The following is a 12,143-nucleotide window of genomic DNA, read 5'->3' as shown; positions in this document are numbered from 1 at the left end:
GATAGGTCTGCACCATACAAGGCAGGCGTGGACGGGTCTTCTGTGAGGCAGCACCTCTTACCAAAACACAGTAGATTAACTGCTCATGTTCTTTGCCGAGCTGTGTGACACACGTCCTGAACTCCTGCAGCCAGTTAATGATCTGAGCATCCTGTAACAAGAGGAAAGAGAATAAAGAGATCACATTTACATACAGTACTGTATGGGCATCACGTCACCACTGGATTCTGGAGCAGTGGAAATATATTCTGGAGTGAATACCAGTCTGACGGTCTGACAGAGAAAGTCTGACAGAGAAAGACAAATCTGGGTTTGGCGGTTTGGCTCCAGTAGAACGTTAGCTACCAGAATGCATGGTGCCAACTATAAAGTTTGGTGGAGGAGGGATGATGGGCTGGGGCTGTTTAATGAATATGGTTTTGTATGAGGATCTCCAATAATCTCTTTCAGAAATATACAGATATATAGACACAATCCTATTTCTTCTTTTTACCCCTACCCCTTGTTTTTGAGGGTCTCCGTGCCCCTTGGAACTGAGTTACAGGGTAGTGGTTGAAATCTTCCCTCTGAAATGGGACCCTCAAATAAAAAGAGCATTACTTCATTAACAGCTTCTAGCGCTGCTCTGTAGGCGACCCTGCCAGGCTGCAGTGACATCAGGAGTGCAGCTCCTCACTGCTGGGCTTTAGTTATATTTAGGGCATCATATGCCTTCAAAGAGGGGGGCAATCATTTATTATCACCGACCCCTAATTCTTCAGTGATATGAAACTGACGTCAGATATTCACCAGATTCTTGTTCAAATTTTAACCGGTCCATCTTAAATGGTGCAAGAGTTCTGATGACTAAGGCACCAGAATGTAACTGCTGTACCATTTAAGGTGGAACAGGAAATTTAGCTAGTTAGCTACCAAGACATCAGCACTAATAGTGATTTTTTATGCTTGTTATGAAGGAAAGGATCATAATACACTAAAACAACATTAGACTAAGATAAAAGAGTGTTTTTTCTATTTTTAACAGTGAAAATTCTCACATTTGTGGTTTTCTTTGGTCTCTTGTTCAGCCATCTCGTTGGTTTCTCTCTTTTTTGAGATAACACTCTGTTTGGAGTCTCTGTAAAGCCTCCGTTTGGAGGGTCATGTAGCCCCACCAGTCTCTCTCAACAAGAATCAGGACACCCTACCCCTAAGTGTGAACACGAAAAAAACAGATGGGTAGGGCTGAGTGGTAGGGGCGAGGGGTGAAATGGGACTGGGCCTTAGTGCTATTATAAACAGTACCTGTGTCCTCAGTAGAGGAATTGTTATTTTCACTTAGAAAATCAACAAAACATGAAATATGATCAGCGCTGTCAAACGTTTGCATATGACTGCCTATTGAGTGGACAGAAGTTTTGAGAAACTGCTTTAAAGTGGATCTATTGGGCTGTGTTATGTTCTGTGGTCATAAAGAGACCTAAAACACACCCACCTTAATATCTGGGTCAGCAAGTTGATGCCTTATCAGCTCAAAATCACTTGTATCTCCCTTAAAGAGGAAAAAGACATATCAACAATATTTCACTGTATGCTAGAAAATAGAAGTTACTGGAACCACTGTGTACCTAGTACCTTGTATGGGATGTTATAACTGGACAGGTACTATTGGATATTTTCATTCAGAAGACTTTACTCAGCTCACCTCTTTCAGCTTGGCTAACACGTTGACCACATTGCCTCCAAAACGCACTGTTTTGATTGGAGGAGTACTTAAAAAATCTTTTATCACTTCCATGTTGGATCTCTGATACCTCAGCTAAACCTGTAATGTAAAAACAAAAACAAATCAGTAACTACAACATGATTACTTTCATGCTGTGATAAGGATTTAATCCAAATATCACTTCTGAAAATTAAGACCTTAAAGGGAGGATTCAAAGAGGGTTTTTTTTTTCCCCCTGCAGATTTCAGTCGGAATGTAATGTCACTCAGAGCGGTTTGGTGTGAAATGGTTCAGATGTCATTACAGCAGTGGTGATGGGAACCAGGGGTCGCCATGACACAAATATAGACATTTTATTTACTAACCAGAACCACCAGAGAACCTACATTAGTCTACTGAGTTTTTATGGAATGTTGATGGAAAACAGGAAAATCTGGAATAATACGTTTTCTTTGGGGACTATTTTGCCTCACAGCGCCCTGCATGTTATGTATCCCTCCTCCATGAATGGACTTTAAGGTCAAAATCTTCCCAAAACTATCATAAAACAGCGTCTCAGTCATCAGGCAGAGAATTCATAACCATTTAATGTAGAAACTTTCTGTGAGGGAGCTTTTAGAGGTGGACGTCTGGTTCCTATCACCACCACTGTGAACAGTTCTGACTCTGTAAGTTTCTTTAGAACAGAGCATTTCACACCAAACCACTCTGAACCGCTCTGTTTACATCTTAACCATTTAATTAAACAGAATTTTTTTTTATATAAAATGGTGGAATTCCCTTTTAATTCTGCTACACAGTAGCAGTGATACCACCACATAGTTCACATTTAGGAACTTATGGATCTGATACTCACATACACACACAAGTAGAACAAAAGGAGTTCTGCTTGTGCTACAACGCCAAGCGGGTCACAAAACAAGAACCCTTTCTAATGCTATACAGAACCATTTACAAAAAGGCTTCCATACAGAACCAAAGACAACACATTCCCCATCAATCTGAAGAACCATTTCACACCAATAACGTTACAACTCTGAACGACTCTGTTTACACGCCAAACACCGAATGACTCTGTGACTGTGAAAAACCAGCCAAATGCCAGTTTAACTGAACTGCGGCAAAAAGGAAAGCACTTGGCTCCTGAGTCTACCTGACTTTGCGAGCAGAAAATTGACATTTCACTCGAACATTTTGTGGGTTTTCACTGTTAATAGCACTGAAAGTGATGCAGTCACGCTGCTGCTGTAATGAACATAAACACGTTCAGACTTGTTCCTTCACTCTGACTGACTGACCGTCAGCGAGTCTCCGCTACAAAACAGGCTTCAAAAACACAGAATAAAACACAGGTACGTACCAGCGTGTCTTAAATGTGCTGATAAACCACGTTCATTTAAAGCTTTAAATAATCCTGACGATACATGCTGCAGAGCCACATGCGGCATGCCCACAACAAGAAACATGGAGGAAACCCGTAACATCACACCGCCCCTACCGACCTGGAGGATAAACACCAGCCACAACAGACGACTCTTTCACTGAGAAACCCTGTCTGCTCATAAATATCCAGACAAAAATGATTTTTTGGAGAAATAATAAAAATTACATTCTTATACTCTTTTTTAGTACTTTTCATGCTACAGTTACTGTACTTTTATTATGATATAAGACTATTTACTATCCACACTTAGCCATTTAGCCCCAGTATTCTTACAAATTAAACGTTTAAATAAATAAATTATATATATATATATATATATATATATATATATATATATATATATATATCTGGGGCTTAAACGTGAAACAGGAGGACACTGGCAAGGTTTAATTTTTACCAGCATATCCTTTAGCAACAACCAAAATGGCTAATTAGCGTCCATGCTAATGAGATGTTAATGTTAAAATATCATTTTAAACAAAGAAAAAAGTTTAAAAAGTTTACAAATTCATGCTGTGCAATATTCCAGGCTAATAAATATATATATATATATATATATATAGAGAGAGAGAGAGAGAGAGAGAGAGAGAGATAGATATAGATAGATAGATCAGATATACACACTTTGGAGTTTAGAGGGGTCTTAAAACCATCCCAGGTTTCAAGGAGTCCAACAGGCAGCTTGTAGGAATCCTGCAATGGACAAATGACTTCAATTCCTTCTTCAACAGATTTGATCTGGTAACTGACCCTCCCTCAGCCCAGCTTACACTCCTGCTTTCAGCTCATTGCACTCAGCCCTGTGCTCCTCTGCCCCTAACCAGAGAACAGGTGAGGAGGGAACTGAGGAAAATGAAGGTGAGGAAGGCAGCAGGTCCAGACAACATCAGTCCTGGAATCCTGAGGCACTGCGCACACCAACTGTGTGGGATTGTCAAGGACATTTTCAACCTAAGCCTGAAACAGGAGAGAGTGCCAGTACTCTGGAAGACATCGTGTGTAGTACCTATCCCAAAAACTGCTCACCCCAGTGATCTGAATGGCTACAGACCAGTGGTACTGACCTCACATCTGATGAAGGCTCTGAAAAGACTTGTTCTTGCTCATCTTTGTTCACTGATGGGACCAGCTATGGATCCTCTGCAATTTGCCTACCAGCCAGGCATTGGAGTGGAGGATGCAATAACTTACCTACTCCTAAGGTTCCTTGCTCACTTGAAAAGCCGGGAAGCACTGTTAGAATCATGTTCTTTGATCTACCAAGTGCTTTCAACACCATCAAGCCCACTCTACTAGGGAGCAAGATGGAGAGAGCAGGGATGGATCACCATCTCATCATATGGACAACCTCACAAACAGACCGCAGTATGTGCGACTTAAAGACTGTGTATCAGAAACCCTACTCTGCAGGACAGGGGCCCCACAGGGAAGAGTCCTGGCCCCATTCCTCTTCACCCTCTACACTGCGGACTTCACCCACCACACCTCAACCTGTCACCTCCAGAAATTCTCTAAATTCTCTAAATTTGGCTAAAACCAAAGAGCTGGTGGTGGATTTCCGCAGGACTAAGTTCTCCTCACCCACCTCAGTGAATATCCAGGGAAGGGACATTGAGATTGTCAAGACCTACAAGTACCTGGGTGTTCATCTAAACAACAAACTGGACTGGTCACACAACACACACACCCTGTATAAGAAAGGCCAGAGCAGACTCCACCTGCTGCTACTTTCCATCAATATTCCATATAAACTCAGAAGACACAAGTAAGTTCACTGGTGGTTTTAAATAGGAAAAAAAGAGGCTATTTTGGGTTCTAGATATGAAGCTCCCTGGTTCCTATCACCACCACTGTAAAGAAATCTGAACCATTTCACACCAAACCACTCAATCACTGTTTACACCTCACACACAAATTATTTGGTGGAATTCTGCTTTAAACATTACCTTTAAATGTTGATTTACAATTTTATTTCATTACTTGCTCTGCTTATAATTGTCAGGAGCCTTGAGATGGCAAGCTGCTGACATTTATCAAGAAAGTGAACAATGTTATCATTTATGATCATCATTATTTTTATCATTACACCCACTCCACCTCTTCAGTTAATCTTGATCTTCAGTTTATTCGTGCATCATTGTAGCTGTGAAGATCTGAATTACAGATTAATCACCAATCTTAGCACACAGCCCAACAGTAGCCTAAACTCTGGTTAAAAATATACAGGGAGGAAGAAAAAAAGCTCTCTGAAACAGCCAGCGCCACCGCACCCTCTCCGCACATCAGCAGCCGTTTCTAAATTTATATATGAGCAAACACAAGATAAGAGGAAGTCCCTTCAAAATACTTCTTACTGATCAAAGGTTGTTCACATCATTTTACACAGAAGTTTCGCAACCGGAAACTAGCCTACAAATCAGTCCGAAACATCCGACTTAGAAAAATACGCTTCTGTTTATTCATTATTCTATAAGGCCTCCATAGTCAGCGTTGACAATTGACATTATGTGCCTTGTTTATGAGTAAAGCGAAAAAACATACAGCTATAACAAAAATGACTGTTAAAGTCACAACAACTGCAAATAAATGTACATTTACATTTGGGGAAAAATGTAAAAAAAATTAAATAGCATTTACTACAATTAAAATATAGTTGGACATGAATCAGGATGAACTACTGCGACAGCGATGTTGTAATCCATTATATTATTGACCAGGTCATCAATAATCTGTTTATGGGCATATTTTTGAAAACTGTAATCTTCTCAACCCTGAATAATACTAAATTAATTAAACCAGAGATAATAATTAGATCAACAATGTCAACAGAATGTAAACAAATGAGCATAAAGATCATAAAGCATAAAAAAAAAAAAAGGTTCAATTCAGTCCTGAACATGTACACTGTAAAACACTGATCTATACCAGCTTTCTTTACTTTAGCCAGTAAATTACAAAGCTAAACATGTGTTGCTGCACATTTTCATGAGTATAAAATAACTGAGGTTCTGTCTAATTTAGTCTTAGATTATTTACTATTTTGTACTATATGAACTCAAGAGCAACAACACTTAAAAGCTGTTACACCTCATTTTTCCATCAGGTTTGTGTGGGTGTTTTCATAGGGCATGGCTGTGCTATAATGGAGTTAATGGTTAACAGAATGATAAGTAGTGCAACTAATCCTTGTTCTCCTTTCTCTGAAGACTGTAAGCTCCTCAACCTTGACTAATGAAATTCTCATTGTTTTAAGGCAAAAGGCCAACAAAGCACAGCTCATCAATATACACTGAAATATCAGGCCTACACTCTTAAAAAAGGGTTCTTTAGTAAAGCGGGGGGCTCTATTTGGAACCTATTTAGAACTATTTGTTCTATATAGAACAATGATTGCTCAGATTGATAGAGAATGTGTTGTATATGGTTCTATATAGAACATTTTTGGAAAAGGCACCAAAATAGATCTTCTGGTGTCTCAAACTTGACATTGAACCCCAAAAAGGTTCTAAAAAGAATCATACAGAACACAATCTCCATCAATCTGAACACCCATGTGAGCTGGAGATGGTCATATTTAGAATTCATGGTTCTAAATGGAACCATTCCCAAATAGAACTATTCCCGTTACTAAAGAGCTCTTGAAGAACCATCTTTTTAAAATGTGTATAAAAGCTAGCGTTGCTCAAGCTAGCTCATTATTTGAATATTCCGTTCCACCTTAAATGGCGCAGCAGCTGCACTCTGGCGCCTGAGACTCTAAATAGAGTAATGGTTCTAAATAGAACTGCCTTTATTAAAGAGCCCTTAAAGAACCATCTTGTTAAATAGTGTAGATATAAGCTAGCTGCTCAGTCGGATTTGCCATTCTGCCTTAAATGGTCCAGCCTCAGGCACCAGAATGCAACTGCTGCACCATTTAAGGTGGAACGGAAAATTCCGATAACAAGCTAGATTCAGCTACGTGAACAACAGGTGACAAAGTGGACCTCATAATGAGTCAAGAATCACTATTAATGCTATTATTATGCTGATATTTAGCATATTTTCTAGCCATAGCCTAAAAGCAAAGGCATCCATCCTCTATCATATCTACAGTACCAGTGAAAGGATGAATGTGGATCATATAGCTGAGGTGTGGGAACTTTCCACAGCAGACACAGAGTCACAAACAGTGTTCAGGTCTTCTGGGTTCATCGCCAGAGTGACGGGGCCTCGTTTGGCAGCTCTGGTTGGGGTTTGGCCGTTGGGGGTGTTTCTCCTCAGAGAAGCTCTGATCCCGCTGGACAGCCGACTGGAGAACCTCCTCAGCACTCCGCCCAGGCCTTTGTCCTTCTTCAGCAGGCCCACGTCGTCCTCCAGCTGCTCGGGAGGCACCTCGATGTTACCCGTGTACCAGAAGACCCACCAGATGAGGCTGAGGAAGATCACGATGGCTCCCGCGTAGATGAGAAAGTCGTAGAAGAACAGGTCAGCGAAAACGCCCAGCAGCAGCACGACTAAGCCCAGAGTGTCAAACACCACGGCCAGCCAGAAGGCCCAGGAGCACCGGCCGAGACCTCCAATCACCTCCTCCATGCTGCACAAGTAGCTTTTTAGCAGTTTTTTGGGGGTCTTCAAGCTGGCATTAGCCTCCAGCTAACACCCTGTGAACGTGTGTATGTGGGCAGGTAAGGCGCAGGTGAGCAGAGGGAGTGGCAACGGTGGGCAGGAAGTGAGAAACAAAAGGGGAACTCCATCCATTTTTCAAAATCTCTCTATAATTAAATGGTTAAGATGTAAACAGAGTCGTCCGGAGTGCTTTGGTGTGAAAGCACTGAGGTTTGGAGTCAGAACTGTTCACAGTGGTGGTGATAACTACCTCTAAAAGCTCCCTCACAGAAAGTTACTACATAATATGCTTATGAATTCACGGCACTGTTGTTTTGTTACTGTTTTGCAAAGATTCTGGCCTTAAAATCAGTTCATCGTGGAGGGATACATCATATGCAGAGTGTCGTGAGGCAAAATAGTCCCCACAGAAAACGTATTATTCCAGATTTTACACTATATTACCTTAATCAATATTCCATATAAACTCAGAGGACATGTGTAGGTTCACTGGTGGTTTTGGACCCCTGGTTCTTATCACCACCACTGTAAAGGAAACTAACCAAACCACTCTGAATCACTCTGTTTACATCTCACACCAAATTATGCAAATTTTGAAACATGGGTGGAATGTCCCCGGGGTCAGCTCAGATGCATCTCACCGGGGTTCAGTTGACCAATCAGAGCATATAAATTGCCGTTCTGAGACCTGTGGGTGATAGCTATATAGCTCCTTTTATTCAATCAAAGGGAAAATCCACCAATATTTTAAAAATTCTGCATAATGAAACGTTTAAGATGTAAACAAAGTCAGAGAGGTTCGGTGTGAAATGCTCCAGTCAACAGAAACGTGCTGACTCTAATTTCTTTACAGTGGTGGTGATAGGAACTGGGGGCATCGTATCTAGAACCTAAATATAGCCATTCCATTTACTATCGGAAACCACCAGTGAACCCACACATGTCTTCTGAGTTTAAATGGAATGTTGATCATCTCAAAACTTTCATAAAACAGCCTCTCAGTCATCACACAGTGAATTCATAACCATTTCATGTAGGAACTTTCTGTGAGGAGCTTTTAGAGGTGGACGTCTGGTTCCCATCACCACCACTGTGAACACTTCTGACTTGGTACGCTTCTCTAGAACAAGTAATTGTCTGGATCCAAACTTCAGTTCCTGTGTTCATAGATACTGATGTACTAAATAGTTTCAGCTCTTGTTTGTTTGGGTTCACCTGATGAACGGTAACCATACACACAGGTAAATTACTCCACCTACTGGCCATTCTAGCATATGAAATATGCAGTATGTTAGTTCATTAATGTCCATATGTGAAAAGCTGACTTTCCTTTGGTTCATAAATATCTTGTCTGATCTTATCAGATTTTTTTTTACACTGAATTGGCTTTTCATCACATATTTATCATCATTTATTATTAAATTCAGTCTCTTGGTCACATGGCACTACTGATTGTATGTTAAATCCATGTATAAGTATGTAAATGATGTGCATGCAAGATGTAACCACACAGAGTTTCAGGACTTTAGGCCAATCAGAATATGTTCTGTGGCATTTCAGCATCTCGTCACACTACATTCACTTGTTAAAATGGATACAAGACATTACTCAGACAGTTTTAATATGATATATAAATCTCTTTATTCACACAGCAGGATCACACAGTCGATTCACCACTCATATAAAATGCAGAGGCTTTCAGTATTTCAACAATACAGGAATCATACAAACAAATCTCCAAACACAATTCATATGCAGTTTTATTCACTTCGTCTCATTATGACCACATCAAACACAGTTAACCATGTAACCCAAATGAAAGGCAGTTTTCTTTCACCTTATAATATAATCCTCACTATAATTAACCTAATTAGAAGAGCAACAAGGTTTATCTGAAGATTTCTCCCTTGCTGTATCTGAAGAAACTGTCTCGGCTGTCTCCTTTGGCTTAATCGTACAGGATCTTAACAGTGTTTACAAGCTTAAACGGAAATTCCACCAATATTTCTAAATTTCTGCGTAACTCAGTGTGTGTGAGGTATAAACAGAGTGATTAAGAGAGGTTTGGCGTGAAATGGTTGAGATGTCTTTACAGTGGTGGTCATAGGAACCAGGGGTCGCCATGACTACAACAAAAATATAGACATTTTATATGCCATCTTATAACTTTCTGTGAGGGAGCTTTTAGAGATGGACGTCTGGTTCCTATCGCAACCATTGTGAACTATTCTGACTCTGTTCTGCTACTCTAGAATAGAGCGTTTCACACCACCCTGAATGGCTTTGTTTACATCTCAAACATTTAATTATAGAGAAATTCTGAAAAATTGGTGGAGCTCCTCTTTGAAGAAGAAACATGCTGTGCTGTATTCAGTGTAAATAAATTCCATTCCAGCATCTCACAACATCAACACTTCAGAGGAAAACAAAAAAGATGGTTCTTCAAGCGTTCTTTAGCTGATGATAGTTCTACATAGAACCATGGATTACATAGAACTCAAGATTTGCATGGTGAAATGGTTCTTCAGATGAAGAATGTGTTGTATATGGTTCTGTATAGCACCAAAAAGGATTTTTAACTTGACATAGTTGACTAAGCTTGACATAGCAACATTAACAGAACCCTTTTTGGTGCTGTATAGAACCCTTTTCAAAAAGATTCTATATAGAACCACCTACAGCACATTCTCCAACAGTCTAAAGAATGCCTTTATGATGCAAAGAACTCAGTTATGCAAAGAGTTCTTTGATAGTTCATGATTCTATATAGAACCATTTTCTTTGCTAAAGAACCCTTGAAAAACCATCTTTAAGAGTGTAGAGAGATATAGATACAGTTTTGCTTAAATTATAGTACAGTAGTATGCTATATAATTGACTTTACGTACATACACTATATTTCCGAAAGTTTTCACTCACCCATCCAAATCATTGAATTCAGGTGTTCCAGTTACTTCCGTGGCCACAGGTGTATAAAACCAAGCACCTAGGCCTGCAGACTGCTTCTACAAACATTAGTGAAAGAATAGGTCGCTCTCAGGAGCTCAGTGAATTCCAGTGTGGTACCGTGATAGGACACCACCTGTGCAACAAATCCAGTCCTGAAATTTCCTCACTACTAAATATTGTACAGTCAACTGTCAGTGGTATTATAACAAAGTGGAAGCGATTGGGAGCGACTGCAACACGAAGTGGTCGGCCACGTAAAATGACAGAGTGGGGTCAGCGGATGCTGAGGCACATGGTGTGCAGAGGTCACCAACTTTCTGCAGAGTCAATCACTACAGACCTCCAAACTTCATGTGGCCTTCAGATCAGCTCAAGAACAGCGCAGAGAGGTTCATGGAATGGGTTTCCATGGCCGAGCAGCTGCATCCAAGCCTTACATCACCAAGCGCAATGCAAAGCATCGAATGCAGTGGTGTAAAGCGCAGCCACTGGACTCTAGAACAGTGGATCCATCTGGCAATCTGATAGATGAGTCTGGGTTTGGTGGCTGCCAGGAGAACAGTACTTGTCTTGTTTGGGGACGGCCAAAAAGTTCCCATAAACACACTCTTAAACCTTGTGGAAAGCCTTCCCAGAAGAGTTGAAGCTGTTATAGCTGCAAAGGGCGGGCCGACATCTTATTAAACCCTGTGGACTAAGAATGGGATGTCACTCAATTTCATATGCGTGTGAAGGCAGATGAGCAAATACTTTTGGCAATAAAGTGTAGATATTTACACACACGTGTATAAGGTATTGAGGTTTAATGGCAGTCTAATGTAATAAAGGTATTTTCAGTGGAGGAATGGCTTTTCATCCCTAAAATCTCTTTTAGGATAAATAAATAAATAGATACACCATAAAACACTCACCACACAGCAATACAGCTAACAAAACACAGGAACACAGAAGAGTTTGTGTGGAGCATTGAAACAGCACTGACCACTGCAGGACAGAGAGTGGTTAAAAAAAATCAGCTGTTCTCAGTCAGGTCCTCAGAGACCCTCAGCTAGTCCATATATTCACTAATAATAATAATAATAATAATAAGAAGAAGAAGAATATCGCTGATGTCAGAACCTTGTTTCTCCACTTTTGTTGTATTTGAGTTTTTGACATGATGTGAAAAATCCTGTTGTCCTTTACGTTGTGTGTAAATTACATGATGAATGAGCTAAAATAAATGACCCACAATGACTTGGAAAACCATCTGGTTCCAGTTTTTGTTCAGGCAGCAGTGATATTACAAACTGCTTTGCCAAGGTCTTTAACAGGACGGTTAACACTAAAACACAAACAGGTTAAAATAATAAAATTTTCACAGAAAAATAAAAGGCAAATAAGTCTTGGTAGATGCAGATAGTGTAACAACATTAAAGCGGTGGTTATGTGAAAAAT

At 40.2% G+C, this 12,143-nt stretch overlaps 2 protein-coding genes across 2 annotated transcripts in view; both read right to left on the bottom strand.

Moving 5' to 3' along the window:
• The window catches only part of rrn3 (RRN3 homolog, RNA polymerase I transcription factor), a 38,155-nt gene extending 34,980 nt beyond the window's left edge, over positions 1-3,175 (bottom strand). The window contains exons 1-4 of the mRNA XM_017715485.2: positions 3,066-3,175; positions 1,685-1,804; positions 1,475-1,531; positions 62-151 (exon numbers count right to left, since the gene is read on the bottom strand). Of these exons, the coding sequence (XP_017570974.1) occupies positions 62-151; positions 1,475-1,531; positions 1,685-1,777 (240 nt within the window). The 5' untranslated portion in view covers positions 1,778-1,804; positions 3,066-3,175. The remainder of the gene's footprint in view (positions 1-61; positions 152-1,474; positions 1,532-1,684; positions 1,805-3,065) is intronic.
• A 2,409-nt stretch (positions 3,176-5,584) lies between these two features.
• Positions 5,585-7,819, bottom strand: si:dkeyp-72e1.6 (transmembrane protein 238-like). Its single transcript, XM_017715484.2, has one exon. It carries the CDS (start codon positions 7,722-7,724, stop codon positions 7,269-7,271), a length of 456 nt encoding a protein of 151 aa, XP_017570973.1. The 5' UTR covers positions 7,725-7,819; the 3' UTR covers positions 5,585-7,268.
• Positions 7,820-12,143: the final 4,324 nt, after the last annotated feature.

This window comes from Pygocentrus nattereri, chromosome 14 (assembly GCF_015220715.1).
Source record: "Pygocentrus nattereri isolate fPygNat1 chromosome 14, fPygNat1.pri, whole genome shotgun sequence".
NCBI lineage: Eukaryota > Metazoa > Chordata > Actinopteri > Characiformes > Serrasalmidae > Pygocentrus > Pygocentrus nattereri.
The sequence above is the reverse complement of the archived record's forward strand: the minus strand, read 5'-3'. Positions and strand labels throughout refer to the sequence as shown.